The 22,305-nt window shown below is 40.1% G+C and overlaps 1 protein-coding gene across 18 annotated transcripts in view; it reads left to right on the top strand.

Annotated features, from left to right (window-relative positions):
* SPIN1 (spindlin 1) overlaps positions 1-22,305 on the top strand; it is a 117,108-nt gene that overhangs the window by 66,390 nt on the left and 28,413 nt on the right. For 13 of the 18 annotated variants that reach the window (XM_043514767.1, XM_038402271.2, XM_043514766.1 and 10 more), the window contains one exon: positions 7,023-7,247. In XM_043514767.1, the coding sequence (XP_043370702.1) occupies positions 7,196-7,247 (52 nt within the window). In that variant the 5' untranslated portion in view covers positions 7,023-7,195. Of the gene's footprint in view, positions 1-6,149; positions 6,260-7,022; positions 7,248-9,981; positions 10,054-22,305 lie in introns of all 18 variants that reach the window. The other 5 variants (XM_043514764.1, XM_043514761.1, XM_043514762.1 and 2 more) reach the window with 3 other exon arrangements.

Genomic DNA, 22,305 nt, shown 5'->3' with positions numbered 1-22,305 from the left:
TTTCTTTAGATATTATATACAGAACTGAATGCAGTATTCCAGAAAGTGAGATCAGGACCCCATTAAAATAAACTAGATATAAAAATCTATGACTTCCATTGATCTCGGTGAAATTTTCTGCCCCGGGGCTGGAGCTCGGGGCTGGAGCTCCCAGGTCACTGGCCCCTCCCACCAGCTCCCAGCCCCCACCCTGGTGGGGGAACCCCCTGCAGCTGCCCAGCCATGGCGGGCAGTTGGCAGACCCCGGAGCTCCCACTCACTGCAGTGGCGGGGGACCCTGGAAACCCCAGCAGTGGGTGCTGAACCCACCTCCCCATTTTGTCAGGGATATTTTTAGTGAAAGTAAAGAACAGGTCATGAGCTTCTGTGAATTTTTGTGTGTTGTCCATGATATGTCTGTGACTTTTACTAAAAATATCTGTGATACAAACTTAGCCTTATTTATAGATCATGGTTGCCTTCAGATTAGGCCTGTGTCCACATGACATAGTTGTCAGGTTAGCAGCTTGACTATAGGCTATAGTTTATACCAGGCAGGGCCAAACTGCCGCATGCAGTTCTTTAAGGGGTCAACTGTGGCTCAGAGCTCGGGGCTTGACCCTGTGGGGGAAGGGGCGAGCTGGTGCTCATGGCTCCAGCCCCACAGGGAGGTGGGGTTCCAAGCTCTGGGATTTGCCCCGCAGGATGGCAAGCTGGTGTTTGCAGCTTCAGCCCCGTTGGTGGGCTCCAAGATTTAGGGCTTCAGTACCGTGGGAGTGAGCTGATGTTCTTGGCTTCAACCCTGCGTGGGGGGTGGTGAGGCTGGGCTTCAACCCCACATGGGGGTGGCGACTCAATGCTTGGGATTTCAGCGCCGCAGGCTCTGGGTAGCCGCTGCTTAGGGCTTCAGCAGCACATGCTCATTATTACAGGAAATTGCGTCACTGCAGTGCTGTGCAGACCTTGTGTGCTATTATCTTGCAGTCTGCACACTACAGGCTGTGTTTACTGTTCATAAATCACAGTTGAATAGTTGTAGATTTAAGTGTTAACCCTACATTAATTTCATGGATGTCATTGTCACCTTCAAATTGTAAGAGATGCAAGTATGAAGAAAAACTTTTCAGTCAGAATGGGAAGAAGATTTTGCATTCACTAGTAAAGGTGGCAAACTCCGTGCCTTATCTGGCAATGCATCGCTCTCTCACCACAAGGCCAGCAACTTGAAACATCACTATGAAACAAATCACATTAACTTTTCCTCTAAATACCCACCTGGATCAGAATTAAGGAAAAACAAGCTAACTGCATTAAAATTACACCTCAACTGTCAACAGACCCTACTTTTGGAGTTCAGGAAGGAAACTGACATGGCGACTGAAGCTAGTTTTGTTATGGCATGAAATATTGCTTGTGCAAAACATCTGTATTGTGATGGAGAATTTGTTAAGAATATTGTGGAAGAGGTTGCAATTTTAGATCCAAGTAACACAAAACTTCAACAAATAATACAGCAAATTCCAATTTCATGCCACACTATGGAGAGGCAGATCTCCCAGATCAGTGCTGATGTTGCAAGCAAGATGCAAAACAATCTAAAGAATTCTCTAGCATTCAGCCTCGCTGTTGACAAATCCAAAGACATTGAAGATAAAAGCACAACTAGCGATATTTGTTTGCTATCTTTCTTCAGGTCTAACTGTGAAAGAAGAAATGTTGGACTTAGTGGCATTAAAAGAACAAATGTGTTGACATAATGCACTTGACAAAGCATTGACAAATACCAATGTACTGCTGGATAAACTTGCAAGTGTTGCAACGGATGGAGCATCTACAATGGTGGGGGGATAAGTAGGCCTTATTGGACTTTTGAAAAGCAATCCCAGATTTCCAGAGTTTCTCCTTATTCATTGCATCATCCATCATGAACATCTCACAGGCAGATACTTCAAATATGAAAATGGTATGAAAACAGTCCTGGAAATTATCCATTTCATCTGCTTGAATCGGAAGACTCATCAATAGTTCAAAATGAAGACAAACCTGACAATGATAACCCCTCACAATACAGTAGAAGAAACAATCAGCAATGTCTTCAATACGTTTGTGGGACTGTTCTAGCCGATCAGTGCTTTCCATGAAGAAGAGGAAAGTCCTGTCCACAACTGAAAGATGAGCAATGGATGCAGGATCTGATGTTTTTTCACTGATTTTATGCAAGATCTGCAAACATTCAATTTGGCACTCAGAGGGAAGGATAAGATTTATTTCTGACCTTACTCAGTCTTCAGCTTCTAGAACAAGTTAAAGCTTCTGCAAAGAGACATAGCATCAAGAGACTTCAATCACGTTCCCTGTCTCAAGAGTAGGGTTAAACACATTTCCTGAAATCAAAGTAGAAGATCACAAACTTGAGGAATACAGAGGTAAATTACAAGGACTGCATGATGACTTTCAGACCAAGTTTGAAGACTTGCAGAAGCTAAGATCTTGTAAACCCATTCATGATCAGCTCCAGAAAGACCAGGTTCTAAAGATGATGCATAAATCATAGTCAACAATTGAGTTCTGGAAGCAAGTGCCAGGCATGAAGTATCCTCTACTCAAAAAGACTAGTGTGTGACTCATTTTCAATTTTTGGCACAATATACTGCTGTGAATCGCAGTACTCTGTAATGAAGTTTGTAAAAACAAAACATCGTGCAGTCTGTACAAATCAACATCTGACAGAGTTCCTTCGTACCACCTTAACAGCATATCAACCAGTTTTCCAGAGACTTAGGACCAGGATGGAGACCCACAAAGTCTCTAGCTCTAGTAGTAACTAGCCATGATACAGTAAGTAGGATGTTAATATTTTAAAAAATGTATGTGTAAAGGTTGTTCATGTCTTGCGGCTCCCAAACTTCTGAAGATATCGTACGCAGCTCAGACAGTAGGTAAGTTTGGCCACCCTTGGTCTATAAGCTAGTTGTCTGGTGGTGCTTTACACCCAAGTGTTAAGTGAGAGTGTTTGTGCATGGACAGGACTCAGATTAGGGGCAAACACTCAAATAAGAACCAAAGTTAACTTCGTAGTAAAGACAAGTCCTAGAACAGCCATTCTGGGAATTTTACAGAAAACATAATACAACCCATCACCTCCTTTTTCACACACCCTTCCCCCATAATTCTCCCAACTGCCATGGAACCATCAGCCTCCTCCTCCCCCAAATATTTTTCTGATAGCTCTCGAAACTTTGTATTGCTGGTTCTATGACACTGCCAGTTTTCAGGAAAAAAAAATCATTGGCTCTCTATTAAGGTGTACATTTTGGCTCTGCTGACATGAAGAAGTTGCAGAGTCTAACCCTTTGTATAGAAAACACAGCCATAAGTATTGCTGATGTAGCAAAATGCTGTAATTATGTTTTGATTCTGGTGAAATTTTGAATCAGTTACAGGGGTATTTTTTTTCTCTTGTAAACGTTAAGTGGTGGTTTAACCAAGTAAATGTACACTGCCCTATTTGCACATTTTGAATTGGAGGTATTCCACATGATGTATATTGCTTTTCCCTGACATGGCTTTTATTCCTCCTAGCCTGCTCCCTACAATGCAAGGGAGGGTAACTCTTGAGCTCTCTGCCTGCCGGAAGTTTATTAAACAGCATTTCTTCCTCTCTCCTTAGCCCTGCTGCTTGTTTACCATGGACAACCAGCCATGATGGGAGCTATGTTATATATTAACTCCCAGGTACAAGAGGCAGAGGGAGTGCTTTATGCCACTTTCCGGGAGAGGGAAAGTGAGTGAGAGAGAGAGGAATAATGCAAGCCAAATGCTAGTTGTCACTGAAGACTCCATTTGAGGCTGAGATGAAGGACGCAATGCATTCTGAAAAACAGTAACTCTGAAAAGGACTTCCTGCTCATAGTGGACAAACCAATTGAATATGAGCTCCCAGTGTGATGTAGGAAAATTGAAGTAATGCGATCCTTGGATATATAAATGGTAGAGGAGTGATGAGTTGGGAGGTGATTTGACCTCAGTATATGGCATTGATAAGACTGCCACTAGACACTAGAATTGTACGTAGTATTCAACATATTTTAAAGGATGTTTGGAAATATTGGAGAGGGTGTATTAAACAGCCACAAAAATTATTTGAGGTCTAATGAAAATGCCTTACTGTGAGCCTATGTCCACACTTGGACAATGTGTGGGGTAAAGGCACTACATGTGTGCTGCATGTTGCTGTGAAAGGCTCTGGCAGCATCTAAATATATGCATCTAAATATAGCCGGTTGGGGGTTTTGTGTAGCAGAATAATGTCACTCAAAAGGTATTGGGGTCACTTAGACCTCATATTAATTCTGTTTTTTCCACCAAATGCATCCGATGAAGTGAGCTGTAGCTCACGAAAGCTTATGCTCTAATAAATTTGTTAGTCTCTAAGGTGCCGCAAGTACTCCTTTTCTTTTTGCAGGTATTCCTGAATCAGATTTTTATTTTGAAGCAGCAGTTATAATTGTTTTTATTACCATAGTTTGTTTTTTATTTTTCAAAAAAATGCACTAAAAGTGTTTTCTTGCGGATCTTTGAGTCTCCAGATAACATTTGCCTCATATCAGAAAATTGAGGGATTTTTTTTAAGATAACACTGTCAAATTGATTTTCTGGGAAGCCTGTGCTTGCTAGGAAGAGTTTCTGGGGAAGTCACGATTATCAGATGCATTTGCTGGCAGCCCACACTTGACAGATTCTGTTGTTGGGGCAAAGACTGGCTATTACATTGCACATGTACATTAACTGTCTGAATGCATATATTATTTAGATTTTGTTGAACTGCACATGGCATAATCTTTGAGTAAGAGAGAGATGTTTCTCAGGGATCTGGGTACAGAAATGGTGAAACCAGGAATAGAAAAGGAACATTGCAACCTTACCTCAGGCTTCTAGGGAAGCAGCATCTAGTGTGCTGAGTACTGATCCAGAACCTAAGAACAGGAAGGAGTGCATCTACTCCAGAGAATACGACAGAGAAATGCATCAAGGTGTGAAGTGTAAAAACTTAATATATTCAGAACATATGTCACCTATTTGCTCCATTTGTCCAAAGTATAGGTTATCACTACCACTGTGCTTGTTGTGCCTTTTTATATTGCTATTTCCATTGTCTAAATGTGGGGTCAGTTAAACTGAAAGCCACATAGCGTAGCTTTTTAAATAAACGTGTGTGTTTATGGGGTCAGTTAGACCCCACACAAGTACTGTGTAGTGTGCTTCTGAATCTAGAAAAGTTTAAATTTGTTAATAGATTTATAGTTAACTGATCATAACATCAATTTTAAATCATCCCATGTGTTTTTCCAATGTTGACATATTGCGGTCTTGAAGACCCAATACAGAAGTAGTAGGTGATTTTTTGGTCCAATATGTTAAGGAAGGAATGGCAGGGATAACTTTTGTGCTAGGCAGGTACAGAGCTGTACTGCAGGGACTTGGAACAGCCTCCAACTTAGAGCAGAAATTACAAATGAACTGTGCAAGACAGACTTAAGTCAAAATGACATTGGAGATAATTATTATATTTGTGTGGCTACGCTGAAGTATTCTAGATCTTGATTTTGTTCACGTTGATATCAGTCTTGATTTTTTGACTCCTATCCACAAGTAGCGGCAGAACAAGCTAGCAAAATAAGACTGTATCTGATAGATTTTTCTACTAAATGTTCTTTCAAACAAAGAAAGTTTCCTTTGTCAGCAAAATGTCGATCCAATGTCTTGTTCGCTCTTCTGAGTCAATGGAAAATTTAAACATTTTGAGTATCTGCATTTTTTAATAGACTGCAACATAGTTTTCTCTCACTAGTTTTAATATACTGGGTAGGATTTTGATCTCTGAAGGATGAAAATCATGGAGTCCCAAGAATGTCAAGTGATCTAAGGGGCTCTAAATTTCTTAATTAAAATGAATGATTTTGACTTCTTACCACCAGTTCGATGTTTCTTTTGCTTGTTTCCCTGCACAGTGCAAGAAGTCAGGTATTCTAAAATGTTAACCCCTGGTTTCATTGAACAAACCAATTTAATAAGCTTTTTATTTTCTTTAGATTTAACTTCCTTATCTCAGTTTTCCATAACCTCATGAAATTGTTTCAGATCACTTACTGTGATTTCTCTTTGGTTAGCAGGAACTGTTTTAGCAAAGATGTTGCCAACTCTCAGGGGAAAACTGCTTGATGAGAGTGTTCCATGCAGATTTCTATGAGAGCTCATGTAGCAACTGATGTAGATAAATGTAATGAGATTAAATATTTCAGAAGTTTAAATTCTTTTCACTTGTCTTTACAAATTACTTTATTCAAATACCTACCCTTTCTGCAAAATTTCTGTAAATTTGTGATTATTAATTTCACACACTGCAGAACTCTTCTCCCTTTTGTCACAGTTGAATTATTTTTTCAGTAATGTGTTCTAAAAGTCTCAAATCACTGTTGTCTGTAGAGCTGGTTTTCTCTACTGAGAAGTAAATCTGGTGTTTTATCAGTTAACAGAAGTATTTGGTTCTGCCAATATCTGCCAGTATCTGCCAATACCTCCTGCTGTGCAGATACAGTGATACGTAGTTTCTTATTCTAAAGCAAAGACTTTCATACAAACATCTACATTTTAAGAATTAAAATTACCGTAACACCCTGTACTACCCTGGCTGAAAATCTGTTCGTTAGTTTATTGTTACCTAATCATTTTATTCCGTGTATTCAGATAATTCTGATCCATATCTTTAAATACTGGCCTATAGAATGGCACTGTATATTATACAGAAATTAACTTAAGGGACAAACCCTACCATATAGTGTAGGTCCAAGTTGGTTTTGTGCCAGGTTATTCCATTGTTTTACTATACACAGTGCTAAAACATTAAATAAAAAATAAATTTTCCCTGAGCATGAAAATTAACGTATTTGCTAATATAATTTTAGTTTTTAATTTTTACATTGCTTATCTTGACCACGCTTCAAATTTGATTGCTTAAACTAAAATCTCTTTTTGTTTTGCAGAGAAATATAATTGAAAATACTTCTTCAGCTAATCTTGGGACAAGCAAATTCTCGTTTGAATGGTGGATTAACAAGTAGTAATTTTATCAGGCTAAGAGGAAATTTTAAGAGTTGGAAAGAACTGGATTTTCACCCTAGTCTAGCAGCTTTGCTGCTCACTTAAACACAGATGAATGAAGACCCCATTCGGAAAGACACCAGGTCAGCGATCCAGAGCTGATGCAGGTAGGCAATCTTTTTTTTTTAAACTGGGTGGTGAAATACTGAATTAAATATTAAAACACAAAAGTGTCTGTAATGTTTCTGTGAAGTTTTTAGTAACTTTCAGTTCTTTTTCATCTTGGTATTAAAATTGTGTGTGTTCTGCTCCTGTCAACCTCCTAGACTTTTTTTGTTGTATGACAGCAGCTTGTCAGAAATCCAGTGGAGACCTGTATGTAAAAATATCTTATTATATTTTAGTTTTGCTGAAGCTTTCATACTGCACACAGACATGAAATTTTGAAAGGAAGGGAAAAATGCTCACAAGATTAGCGTCTGTCAGTTTCAGAACATAAGCTGTTCATCAGCGATCCCCCACAGTGCTAGTAAAGAGAACTCGAACATGATATATTCATTAGGTGCTACTTAAAACTTGCTATAAAATGTCAGCACTCTGATCAGCCAATAACTGTAAAGGAGCATCTCTAAGATGTTTTTGGCTTTGTTTACATGAGATTTAGGTGTCATCTAGGTAGGGAAATTAATTCAGATTAAGGTAATGTGTGAAGTTAAAGCTATTCCTGATTAACTCTATGTGGGTGTTTTTCTTCCACAATAAGAGTGCCTTATTCTAAATTAACTTGATCCATTTCTAGAGCATCCATGTAGGAAGTTAGTCAGGAATAACTCCCCCATGGACAAATCTTTTGTTAAACCAGTGCAACTTTTTATGTGGACAATCCTATCTTGGTTTGAATGTCTTATTTCAGTTGAGTTTAAATCAACTCCTGACTAACTTAAACTATATGAAAATAAGTGTTCACGCAGCCTTATGCACCCATTTAACTAAAGCTGTTTAAAATTGCACATATAATTAAACCAGTACAGCTTTGTCTTGAAGACAAGCACTTACTCCATGCTTTGAGGACAAGAAGATTTTAAGACAATACAAGAATAAACTAACAAGGTTTAAACTAATTAAGTTCCTGGGGTCTCTGTGAACAAAAGCTAACTAATTCAGCTTTCCCCTTGCACTGGATGCTAATAGGGGATGTCTGAAAGGGCTTGTGTACACATGAAGCCATAGAGAAATAGCTATTGTACTTTAAATTTCCACCTATAATAATCTAAACTAACTTTCTAGTATACACAAGTCCTAAGTCATTTCTTGTGAGTTGGGGGGAGAATGGCTTTGGGACATAGAACTTCACATCCGGGCATTTTAGAAAACTGTTGAACCACAAGCTGGAAGTTCTGTTTTAATCTGTTTGATAAACCTTCATTTAAAAAAGCAAAATAGTTTATCTTGAGAGAGAAAGTTTTGCTTGGTACAACTGTTCTGTTTTTGTTGAGGTTTTTTTGTTTTGTGCCTCTTCCCCCCGCTACCCCCACCCCTACCCCCACCGTGCTGCAGGGTCATTCCATTAAGCTTTCATTCCCAGCAGAGAAAAAGCATGTTTACTTTGTAAAGCATACAACATAGCTAATAAGGTGAAGGGAGGGATAAGAGTATTTAAGTACACTGTATGGTGCATGTACCATAGTAGATTTATGGGACGCTCCTGTGATTTAATATAAAATTGGGAAAGCTCAATTGATATGAAACTAACCATACAGCCCATATTGATGCTTCCATATGCGTTTCCGGCTCATCATTCAGATTTGTTGAATAAATAACAAAAAGTCTTTAATCTCCATGAAAGGCTGCAAATCTGTCATATTCAGTAACCTAATCCCTTAATATTAGACACATAGAAGCAACCAGCACAACACTAACTCCTTCTGGGCTGTAAAATATAATTGTCTTCCAGTGTGGTGTGTGTTAAACAATATTTTTTTAATCTTCTGTATAGTTAGTGACAACTTTTGAAAGGAGCAACTGGTATTGAAGGCATTCTTTTCAATGAGATTTGAGGGATATTGTGCATCGTATTTGATATATGGTTCATGTTGGCATATCTTTACCTGCGTTATGATTTTCCAATGAGCGTCATGCAGTAAAAACTACCGTTGGGGGAAATAGTTCTGGTGCTTTTGCTTCACTTGCATTTTTACTGATCAAACGCACAGTAATGCTACAGTACTTAGTTTCTCTTTTGCAATTATAAACTTTTTGGTTACTATTAAAAACAATTTTCTAACTTTGCTTTACAGGTACAGGAAAGCTACCTACAAAGTTGGGAGGGTTAGGAAGAAACAGATGAATCAGTTTCTTAAAGAGCTGAGCTAAGACTCTGTATTCAACTATAATAAAGTAAATTTCAGATATGGCAAACTATAAAATCCTTTTTTAAATTGGTACTTAAAAAATAGGGTAAATTTGTCATTTAAGAACATAAGAGCAGCCATACTGGGTCAGACCAATGGTCTATCTAGCCCAGTACCTGTCTTCCGACAGTGACCAATGCCAGGTGCCCCAAAGGGAATGAACAGAACAGGTAATCATCAAGTGATCCATCCCCTGTTGCCCATTCCCAGCTTCTGGCAAACAGAGGCTAGAGACACTTCAGAGCATGGTTTTGCATCTGAAGTCCTGAAATCATGGTTGGATATCTAAGAGAGGCACTCTATTTCAGCTGCAAGTTAAGTTTAGTAATACTTGTTTACATGGTAGGTAAGAATTGCCTCCACTGCAGAAATTAATGGATGAAGTTCTATGGCCTGTGTTATGCAGAAGATAAGAGTAGGTGATTATATAGTGATCCTTTTGACCTTAAAATTTATAATGTTGTCATGTATTTTCTTAAAACTAATGCAGAAAACATATATTGGGAGAAGATGTACCCCGCTTGCTTAGTCTGATGCTGAGAGTTCATCATTAATAAATTAGGCAAGTATTGAACACTGAGGATAGTTGTTAAAATTGGCATTAACTGTAATCATCTACTGGCTGAAGCTATTTTGATTCAAAAACAAGTGATCTGACTTGTGACCCTGACAGTTTAGAAGACAACTTGTAAGACTGTAAATCAGTTTCCAGCCTACAATATTAGCTTAATGGAACAATTGTATACTAGTGCTCACATATGGTCCTTTTGTCAGTTTTAGCAGAGAATTGTCTGAGCATTGTGGTTGTCAGATTGTACAGGCAGTTCTTTCTGTATAATTTCTTCTCTCTTCCTGAGGTATTTCCCCCCCCCCTTTTTTTTTTTTTTTTTTTCTACTGCTTGTCACTTCCCAGCAGCTACAGGATTAACAGATATTTATTTCCTGGAAAGTTTGACATTTTTCCTGGAGAATCAGACATTCACTTTTCTTTAAAGTGATCATCTGTGAGTGAATACCTGTCAGGCTGATGTATTCCTCCTCTTCTTCTTTTTGTCTTTCATTTCTCCTATATTTGAAGTATTTTCTAAACTGATAAGTTCCAGGGAGACTTTCTAGGGTCGTGTTAGGATTGCAAAAAGCATTGCATAACATTACACTGCTGCCAACCTGCATGTGAGCATGGCTAAACCCAGCAGTTACATACCTATCACATGTTCATGCAGCTCTAAGACTCTTAGCCATCCAGAAAAGTAACGTCACTGTTTCAAAATCAAAGTATTTTTGTCTCAGGTTATGAATCTCTTTTTTTTTCCCCCAGTTGGCTATGACAGAATGCCTGTTTTTTGACACGATGGTTGTCGGCAGCAGTCTAAGAAATGGCAGTTAACTTTCAGTGAAGGTTAGCTGCCACCAGTATAGACAAAGGGCATTCTTTTCTCAGGCAGGCAGGAAGGGGTAGTCAGTCCAGATAAAGAAGCATTCACTTACTATTTCAAATATGTTTTGGGTGTATAAAGTGAAATGCCTTAAAGGACCTAGTTTTCAGAAAGTACTGAGTACCCTTCTTCTGAGAGTCTGGCACCTTAAGGATTTAAGAATTGGGGCACTTAAAATCAATGGTCACTTGAACAATTTAGGTCTTTCTGTTTGGTTCTTCCTTTTCTCCCATTAGGATCAACGTTTTATTCTCCACTTCGTAGAGTATTAATAAGTGGAGCCTCAGACTGATTTGCAGTCTCAGCTTTCCTTTGCTATATCAGAATGGAAGAAAAGACTTCAGTAAACAACTCTGAAGAGGTGAACTAATTGCAACACCGCTTTTTCAGCCTCCATAATCTTCCCAATTTGTCCCCTTCACCCTGGGCTTTCCCTGTTTCAGTATTGTGTATGTATGCTCTTCCCTGTTGGCCACCGGTGGAAATGGTGCCTAACGGGGCATTTTACAACATAGATCACGGAATCTCCAGAGAGTCCACCACCTAACATGATCGCGCCATGGGAAAAAGAGAGGCGGGAATGCTAAAGAATTCACTTTAACTTTTCCTATCTTGGTGCTCTGTTCTCCAGAGTGGAAGCACTCAATCGAAGGAATACTTCTTGGATCACAAAGCTTTTCTCCTCGGGTACCCTTACGGATCCCTTTGCACCATAATAGTTTTCTCTTGCTCCTTCAGTTATCTCCAAGGACTTGTTTGCTGAATCTTTGGCAAATGGGTAATTCCTTAATGTTCTCCTGCCTGGTAGCTGGATGCCATAAAGAAAGGAGGACATGGTCATCCTCTCCTCTCTCCTCTCTTTCTCTTCCCGTCCCCCCTTGGAAGAGTTTCTACTGACAATTAGGCTTATTTAATTGTGCACACAACTGTAATTCATTTAAATTTCTGCAGTGAACTAACAGGATGCAAGATTTCCTGCAATGAGGATGTCGGGCAAATTTTCCTTGTTTGGTCAACCACAACAAAAATGGAGGGAGCTTGTAGCAGAAGTCCTAATATTGCCAATGCAGCACCATCTTTCCTTGGTACAAGAAGTAGGGTCTTTTCGGACCAGCCCCTGAAACAAGGAGACAATGGAGGAATTGAAAAGAGTTTAGCCCAGCAGTAGCCTGGCTCTTTTGAAAACACAGTGGGTGCTAGCTGGAGGGCAACAAGGAGCCAGATAGCCATGACAGACCTGGACACCAAAATTCACACATCCTTTCCTGGGGAGGACTGGACCTGTGAAGCAGATCTGGGTATTGCTTCAGCAGTTCAGTGAGGATCTTAGAGAGTGGCGGGTGGTGTAGTTGGAACTACAGCAGGCTAAAGGAACTGAAGCATTACCTGTTATGGATCCTGCAGGAAAGAAGCAGTAACAGGTACTGGGTAGATAAGAGGAATCCAGTGAGCTGGAAGCCTGAGACTTGGCCAAGATGATGATATGATTGTGGACAGATGGGATATTTTAAGAACGGCTTGCCCTTGGGTGAACTTGGAGAGAGACACAGAGAAACCAGGGCAGAGACTGTAAAAGATTTCTGGGCAGAGAGGTCTGAGAGAGAAGACCCAGACCAACCAGGGCAGAGACTAATAGCTCTCCAGGCAGAAAAGCCTTGGAGAAAAGACCCTGACAAAGCAGGGCAAAGAGACTGCAAAATCTCTCCATGTCAAGAGGTCAGAGGTGGGAAGTCTTGTCTAATCAGGACAAAGAACTGTTAAACGCTGTCCAGGCAGAGCAACCCAGGAAAGAAGATCCTGAGAAATCAGGGCAGAGACTGAAAATAGCTCTCCACATAGACAGGTCTGGGCAAGGAGACCCTGAGCAAGCAGGGCAAAGACTGCATAGGAGGGGACATAAACCTTCAGATAAAAGAAAAGGAGTACTTGTGGCACCTTAGAGACTAACAAATTTATTTGAGCATAAGCTTTCGTGAGCTACAGCTCACTTCATCGGATGCATACCAAATGCATCCGATGAAGTGAGCTGTAGCTCACGAAAGCTTATGCTCAAATAAATTTGTTAGTCTCTAAGGTGCCACAAGTACTCCTTTTCTTCTTGCGAATACAGACTGACACGGCTGCTACTCTCTAACCTTCAGATAGGGGATTTAGGTTTGTGAGCCTTCTTTGGGATTGGGGGGGTGGAGGTACGTGATGGGTGTATCAGGTCCTTTGAGACCCCTGCTGGAGGCACTGCATTCCTACCCCACCCCACCCTAGGAAAGAGCAGTTAAAATTGATCCTCCAGGGTTGCCTAAAAAGGCTACATAGAAGCAACCAATCAGAGCAGGCTCAGATAAAAGGAGTCGCAGGGCTTGATCAGGTCAGTTCCTGGGTGGGACCAGAGGGGCAAGGAATGACCAAAGGCTTTTAACAGGCTGCATTTATTAGACTTGGGGAAAGAGGACATGAAAACTGAAACTCTAAGGTAACCGATGAAAGGAACAGGACCACATGGGGGGAAAAAGCCCAGGGAATAACTGCAGCAAACAGAGCAGCGGTTCATGGCTGCTGTTTATAGGGTCCCTGAGCTGGGACTCGGAGTAGTGGGCAGGCCTGAGTTCCTCCACTCACCACTGGGAAAGTGACCTATGCCCCGAGAAGGGGACAAGGCTCTTTTAGAAGCCCAAGTGAAAGATGGGATTTAAAAGACCAAGAGACAGGGCTGAAGACCCTAGTGAGGGCAGGTAGCTTGTTGGACTTTTGATACCGCTGGGAGAGGTTTGCTTTTTGACTGTGTGACTTGGCTGGAGGGCTGAGCCACTGCAGACCTACCACGCAGGTAGGTACCAACCTATAGGGGAGGTGCCAGGACCAGGAAAGATTGCAGTATCACACCTAACCAACAGGAGGAACTCACGAGAGGTGAGTGTCCCTTGTCACCGTATGATTTTATTAACTTTGCTGAATGTTCATTTTGTGAAACTATACTGAATATATAATAAATAGCTGGGATTTTTTTTCTAGGCTTTCCAGTTGCAAAGTAAATTCTGAAAGCTTATGTAGGTAGCTGGAGGAAGCTTATCCTGAAAGCAGTATCTCAAGTGGAACAGTAGTATGCTGTTTTTGTAATTATCAAAGTAGTACAGAAACTGCAGCAAGTGATGTGAATCTAAACCTTTTCACATTTAATGGAAATAGCATTCATGCATTGTGAAATCTGACAGCTCCCTTGTGATAAATTCATTAATGTTGGCTGCTTTAATACCAATTACTGCCTGAGATCAAACTTTACTTATACCAAAAAACATACAAACTGATCTTTCCACTTGTTAAATGTCTGGTGAAATATTGATATTAAAATTTCTATCAAAGTGTTTTTCTTTTAGTGAATTAGCCACTCGCTGTTCATCCTCTAAATTCTGTTTAGATCACAAACCGAAAGTAGCGTCAGTGACTGACGTAAATTGTTCACACCACAAAACTGCTGCCCTACTTATTGTGTTTGGAAGTCTCTCTGCTGAAGAGAGGATTAGGAATTGTGTTAATTTGAGGGTTGGGAATGGTGTGAGGAAGCTTGTACAGGATCAAACTGCACTACACTTGTTTGATTTCTAGTAAAATGTACAGAAAACCTATCTAACATACTTATGTCAAAGGTGCCTAAAGAAACAAAACTAAAACAGCATCAGCTTCTAGCAAAACTCTGCCTTGATCAAAACCTTTACCCACAAACATCAGGTACTATCAAATCCCTTGCTCTCCAAAAGCCAACCAATTTTCAGTAATGTTTAAAATGATACTTTGCAGGGAAACAAGAAGACTGTGGTGCCATTTTTAAAGATGCTTTTCAGTAAAAAGCTTCAAGCATTATAAGCGTTTATCAGGCTCATTAAATCATATGTTATACAAACCTATGCAAATAGGTTGTCTAAAATAATTCAAAAGTAGCTAGAGAAGTAGTTTTTGATTAATATTTATAGAAATTATTTCTTCTGCACAATTTGACACTCTGGCAGTTCAAGATTTGGGGGTCTTCCTTAAGTGATGATCAGTGCAGTAGGATTAAGATCCTGTTAAATTATTTCATCAATTTTTTTATTCATAAGTACTTTTAAAGGGCAAATTTGCATAAAGAAAAGATTTACATAGAAATAAAAATGCCTCAAAATATCACCAGAGCAATTTAAAAGTATTTTAAATAAATTTGTCCTGGAATGTGCACTACAAAGAGAAGATTATCATCATTCACACACTTAGTGTGAGCTTGCCAAAGTGAATTGAGCAAAATTGAAGGACCAATGCTTGATGTAATTGGAGGACTGTTGGATATTATTGTTTTGCTCGTAGAGCTATCATTCTGATTAGGGACAAATTACCTTCTAAACATTAAATATCACTCCAGTGAGGGGGAAAATTCAACAGCTATATCTACTCTTGATTTTATTAGTCGCTTACCCTATTTGTTTCAGAGTAGCAGCCGTGTTAGTCTGTATTCGCAAAAAGAAAAGGAGTACTTGTGGCACCTTAGAGACTAACAAATTTATTAGAGCATAAGCTTTCGTGAGCTACAGTTCACTTCATCGGATGCATTTGGTGGAAAAAACAGAGGAGAGATTTATATACACACCACAGAGAACATGAAACAATGGGTTTATCATACACACTGTAAGGAGAGTGATCACTTAAGATAAGCCATCACTAACAGCAGGGGGGGGGAAGGAGGAAAACCTTTCATGGTGACAAGCAGGTAGGCTAATTCCAGCAGTTAACAAGAACACCATACAAAGCAAAGCTGCAGCGATTAGCAAAAGATCTTCTAAAGCAGTTCCAAGTAAAGAATATCAGAGGAACAGTGGGGGGTGGGGTGGGAGGGAGAAATACCATGGGGAAATAGTTTTACTTTGTGTAATGACTCATCCATTCCCAGTCTCTATTCAAGCCTAAGTTAACCCCCCACTGTTCCTCTGATATTCTTTACTTGGAACTGCTTTAGAAGATCTTTTGCTAATCGCTGCAGCTTTGCTTTGTATGGTGTTCTTGTTAACTGCTGGAATTAGCCTACCTGCTTGTCACCATGGAAGGTTTTCCTCCTTTCCCCCCCCTGCTGTTAGTGATGGCTTATCTTAAGTGATCACTCTCCTTACAGTGTGTATGATAAACCCATTGTTTCATGTTCTCTGTGTGTGTGTATATAAATCTCTCCTCTGTTTTTTTCCACCAAATGCATCCGATGAAGTGAACTGTAGCTCACGAAAGCTTATGCTCTAATAAATTTGTTAGTCTCTAAGGTGCCACAAGTACTCCTTTTCTTTTTACCCTATTGTGCCGCACTTGCATGTGCCAAAGGCAGCCTACTTGCATGTCTGTCTGAAAATCTGGCCCTTGGTTACGTTGCTGGGATTCAGTGTTAGCACTTAATTACCAACATAAGAATGGCCATACTGGGTCAGACCAAATGTCCATCTACCCCACTGTCCTGTCTTCTGACAGTGGCCAGTGCCAGCTGCTTCAGGACATGATGCCTGATTTGAGCCCACATGCTACTGCAGTACAAAAAAAAATAACAGAAAAGGTTCCCTTCACACCTTTTTAGATCAATTTTCAATCTAAGACCATAGTACATTGGTTCACATTCAAGCATATGGACCATCTTCCACTAGGAATTCATAAATACATCAAGCAAGCTGGGAATATGGCAATTATCCATCTTAATTTTTACTGTCAATTTAAAATTACGAAATTAATGTTTTAAGATCCCAGATACTTTAAGCACTTTTTTTAGTAAAATGGAAAAAATAGTTTGTCATATAACTGATTTATTAGTTCTTACCATCTCACCAAAAAAATATGTTCTTGTGGCAGTTGGGGAAGAAGTTGGTAAACCTCTATCAACTTTTTCTAAAGGTTCAAAAATGCGGTTGCAAATCACTTGGATGTGTGTTTAACGCTTCCATTCCTTCCTCTACCCCTACATGTGTGCACACTTTCGTATTTGCATTGATGTACATGTGTAAGGATTATTAGTATCTAATCTTTTAGCACAGCTAGTGTATTCTTTAGATGTGTGGTGGTGGTAATGAAAAGTTTCTCTTTTCATAGTGGGGGAGGGAATGTGTCAACAGAGTGGTTTCAAGTGTTTTTCTCCCCAAATAGTTGGCTGCTACTCTGCAACTTGTTCAACACTGTGAAAGTCTGCAAGATGCTAGCAGAACTCAGGATATATTTTGCTAGTTAAGATTAGGTAGTTTAGCAACTGTAACTTCCCTAATTCAGTTGAACAACAAAGATTGAAACAGACTGATAACATTATAGTAATAAGCTAATAGTGGTTCTGGTCTTGTTTATGTAAGGATAAAACCAAATGCTGTAAATGGAGAATGGCTGTAAATACTGAGAATTCTTCCCCCAACAGCTACTCCTGAGGGCATTCTACCCCAGAAAATTAAAAATTCTGTCCTAGAAAATTAAAAATTCTGTGCACAATATTTTAAAACTCTGCAAATTTATTTGTCAAATAAATGTGGAGGCTCCAGCATGGCGTTGGAGAGAACAGGTCACTGGCTGCACAGAGGTGGGAGATCACTGTGCAGCTCCTCCCTGGGACATGGACTCAGTAGTGAGGCTGCACCCAACCCTGACCGTGCAAGGACCCGGACTGCCCCAGAAACACCCTAGGGCCCTGCCCCTCTGTGTGGGCAGGCACACTCAGCAAGTCAGGATTCAGGTGTGGTAGGGCTTAATGTGAGGGGATCCAGGTGTGGGTTAAGAGGGTTCTGAGTGGGGCAGTCTAGGTGCGGGTGGCTCAGTGGCGGATCTGGGGGTGGGATCTTGATGCATCGGGGCTTGTTGGGGGTTCTGGATGTAACAGGAATGGGACGCTGCAGGGGGTCCAGCGGTGGGGGGGGGTTGGTGTATTGGGGATAGAGCTCGGCGGGGTCTGGATGTGTGAGGCCCAGATGCTGGGGGAAAGGGGCTCAGTGGGGTGGGGATCCAGGTGCAACTGGTTGGGGTTAGGTGGGGTGAGGATCCAGGTGCGGGTGGGTTGTCAGAATGGTTCAGGAATAGGAGGAGTGGGGCTCATCGGGGGGGGGGGTTGAGTGTGGTGGGTAAGGCTTGGCGGGAGAGTCTGGGTATGAGGGCGTCTGGATGCCTGGAGGTCGGGCAAATGTGGGAGCAGCTCCCTGCATAGGGATTCCTCCCCCTGCAGCTGAGAAATGATGGGTGAAGGAATCGGGGCTGGAGAGAAGGGGAGTTTGCAGAGCTTCCTACAGCTGAGGGAGTATTATGGGGTGGGTCTGACCCAGCCCAGATGCCGGCAGGGGAAGAGGAAGCCTCATCCTCCCCAGCCCAGCCCAGTGCAGGGTAGGAACCACCAGCCCAGTCTTCCCCAGTCCCGCCTCCTGCCGCATAGTGATTTACCTCTCTTTCGGCTTCCTGGAGCACCCAAAACATACTGCTGGAGAGGGCCGCATGACTGCTTTTGTGCCTTCCCCGTCAGAAAGTAATTTTTCTGCAGGGAAGTAAATAAATCTGCAGGGGACATAAATTCTGCACATGCGCAGTGGTGCAGAATTCTCCTCAGGAGTAAAGAGTTTAGGAAATGATGGATCCATCAATCAGATGGTTACAGCCTTTAACTTGTACTGATTTTGAAAGTTAAATGTTAAATTGTTTTAGAATTGTTTATAGTTTGGAATCTTTCAGGAAAGGCGATGAAAAAGGTAGAGAACAAATGTGTGGCAGTCACTCTCAAAGGAAACACGTGTAGGTTTTTAATACTGGTTTTACGATACTGTATTAAGCCATAGAGGCTGTGGAGAATTGAGCATTCTGTCTATACCACTTCTTACAATTGCTTACTTGCTTACAATTTCTTAAAATTATATCATGAAATTACTGTGTCATGGAAAGCCTATGGATGTGGATCCAACATGAGTTAACAGGGCTGTGTCATCTCTCTCCCAGGCCAAAGACAATAAGGAGTGATCAGTATTTAATGGTCATCTATTTAAAGTAAAACACATTGGGACGAGGGCTTTGTTGTATCTGGAAGAAGACACTTTCTCTCCTTGTCTGAAGGGAAGAGGGTATCAGAGCAGTGGAAAAAAATACCAAAAGGCTGAACAAAACTAACTGCTGTTCAAGATACGTTGTCTATGTATTCCAAGACCTGCCCTTCTTACCCTGCTATATCTGAATATCTGAATCTATAGTTACTTGGATTCTGGTTGGCAAAAGAACCGAGATGTAGTTGGCCCATTTATGCCTTGGGGTGGAGAGGTGGTTGAGGACATTTAAGGTGAAGGCAGGGGCCAAGGTTCTGATCTCTGGTTCATGCGCACCAAGAGTGGAATACATAGACAACACGTCTCATATACCAGTTATTCTGAGATAAATAACTGTCTTTTCCTATGCCAACCAGATATCACTGACTTTTTTTTTTTTTAAAGTCTCCAACTTTAAAGTTGTACCATTTTTTTAAAATAGCATACCCTGGTACAAAATAATGAACTGCAGAAGACTGGGAGTAACCAATTAAGGTAAATTAGTATTTACCTGCAGTCAGTTAATTACAATATTAACGGGAAATCTTTGTCTTGTGGGTTAGAGTTGACTTTATACATTTTAGTAATGCATTTAATTTGTAGTGTCAGTATTGTTAATTTGATGGGTGCGAACTGAAAAGATAATAAAATATTTTGTCAGCTGTCTTAACTGGTCATTTCCAGTCTTTTTAATGCTGTTTTAAATGGCAATGCAATAAGTATGTATTTTGTATAGTCATATGTTTACTTAAATAATATTAATGTTTTTATGTGGGAGTACAATGAGTGTGGAGGATAGGTTTTTCAGGTTACTGCAGAAGTGTGAAAGAACTTCATTGCATGTACAAGAATTCCTTTACAAACATCCATATATTCCAATGATGATTACTGTTCTTATTGCTTGGGCTGAATTAAATTTTGAACTAGTCAGCCGGAGGCATTGAGAGTGAGAAGTTAACTTGATGCCTTAATTTCACATTTTACAGTATTGGTTCCTTACCACTCTTGGAGTTCAAACAGATTTCATGAGTCAATTAAATATCTTGACTAAACTTTTTTTTCCTCTGTCAGGCTTCAGATATCCAAGAGACTATCTTTTCATAAGATCTGTTGTTTGAATTTCTGATTAACAAAAATGGCCATAGAAAAATCCTGTGGGTTTAAAAAAATAAATTAGTGCTGTTTAACTTTTTTTGTAAAATAATTTTATTTCTACATTGGGACCCTATTATTTTTTGTTTATGAACCAACACAGCAGGCTTAAACTATATTTCAGTAAGGATTAAGACTTCAACACTTATTCATGTCATCAGGAGAAGTAACTTGGTTTAATGGATTAAGCAGAGGGTTTAGAGTTAAAAATCTAGGGTATTGTCCCAGTTTTGCCACTTACTGTGTAACCAGTGATGGGCAAGTAAACCCTCACTGCTTATGCCTGTAAAATGAGAACAATACTTAACTTTATAAAGGTGTTGTCAGGTTCAACACTGTGCAAAAGTTGACCATCACAAGTACTGTGACACCACACATAATGCTGATATTAATTCTGTACCATATATTCTAAAGTTAAGAACATATGGTTGGTCATATTGGGTCAGACCAAAGGTCCATCTAGACCAGTATCCTGTCTTCCAACAGTAGCCAATACCAGATGCTTCAAAGGGAATGAATACAACAGGTCCATCAATTGATCCATCCCCTGTATCTTTTTTTTTTATTCCAGTTATAGTTTTAGCCTTCACAATATCCCCAGGGAACAAGTTCCACAGGTTGACTGTGCATTGTATGAAGAAGTACTTCCTTTTATTTGTTTTAAACCTGCAGCCTGTTAATTTCATTGGGTGACACCTGGTTCTTGTGTTATGTGAAGGAGTAAACAACACTTCCTCATTCATTTTCTCCATGCTGTTCATGATTTTATAGACCTCTATCATATCGCCCCTTAGTCGTCTCTTTTCCACTCTGAATAGTCCCAGGATCTTTTAAATCTCTTCTCATATAGAAGTTGTTACATACCCTTAATCATTTTTGTTGCCCTTTTCTATAGCTTTTCCATTTCTAATGTATCTTTTTTGAGGTGGGATGACCAGGGCTGCATGCAGTATTCAAGGTGTGGGCATGGATTTATATAGTGGCGTTATGTAATCTCTTATTTTCTATTGATTTCCTAATGGTTCCTAACATTGTTAGCTTTTTTGACTGCTGCTGCACACTGAGTGGATGCTTTCAAAGAACTATCCAGGATGATTCCAAGATCGTTCTTGAGTGGTAATAGCTAATTTAGACCCCATCATTTTGTATGTATAGTGGCAATTGTTTTCTAATGTGTAGTATTCTGCATTTATCAACACTGAATTTCATCAGCCATTTTGTTGTCCAGTTCACCTAGTATCATGAGATCCCTTTGTAACTCTTTGTAGTCTGCTTTGGGCTTAGCTATCTTGAGTAATTTTGTATCTGAAAACTTTGCCATCTCACTGTTTATCCCTTTTTTTCAGATCATTTATGAATATGTTGAACAGCACTGGTCCCAGTACAGATCCCTGGTGGACTCTATTTACCTCTCTCCATTCTGAAAACTGGCCATTTATTCCTACTTTTATTTTCTGTCTTTTTAACTGGTTACTGATCTGTTAGAGGGCATTCCCTGTTATCCCATGGCTGCTTAGAGTACTTGTCAGAGGCTTTCTGATAATCCAAGTACACTATATCTACTGGATCACCCTTGTCCACATGTTTGGTGACCCACTCAAAGAATTATAATAGATTGGTGAGGCATGATTTCTCTTTACAAAAGCTGTGTTGACTCTTACCTAGATGAACACGATTAGATAGGGATCTGATCATTCTGTTCTGTACTATAGTTTCAACCAACTTGCCTGGTACTGAAAGTAGGCTTACCAGCCTGCAATTGCTCAGATCACTTCTGGAAACTCTTCTAAAAATTGGTGTCACATTAGCTATCTTCCAGTCATCTGATACAGAAGCTGATTTAAGTGATAGGTTACATACCATGGCTAGTAGTTCTGCAATTTCATATTTGAGTTCCTTCAGAACACTTACGTGAATACCATCTGGTCCTAGTGGCTTATTACTGTTAAATTTATCAGTTTGTTCCAAAAATACCTCTCTCGACACATCATTCTGGGACAGTTCCTCAGATTTGTCACTTAAAAGAATGACTCCAGTGTGGGAATCTCCCTCACCATTTCAGAGTAGCAGCCGTGTTAGTCTGTATTCGCAAAAAGAAAAGGAGTACTTGTGGCACCTTAGAGACTAACAAATTTATTAGAGCATAAGCTTTCGATGAAGTGAGCTGTAGCTCACGAAAGCTTATGCTCTAATAAA

This window comes from Dermochelys coriacea, chromosome 5, assembly GCF_009764565.3.
Source record: "Dermochelys coriacea isolate rDerCor1 chromosome 5, rDerCor1.pri.v4, whole genome shotgun sequence".
NCBI classification, from domain to species: Eukaryota; Metazoa; Chordata; order Testudines; family Dermochelyidae; genus Dermochelys; species Dermochelys coriacea.
The sequence above is the reverse complement of the archived record's forward strand: the minus strand, read 5'-3'. Positions and strand labels throughout refer to the sequence as shown.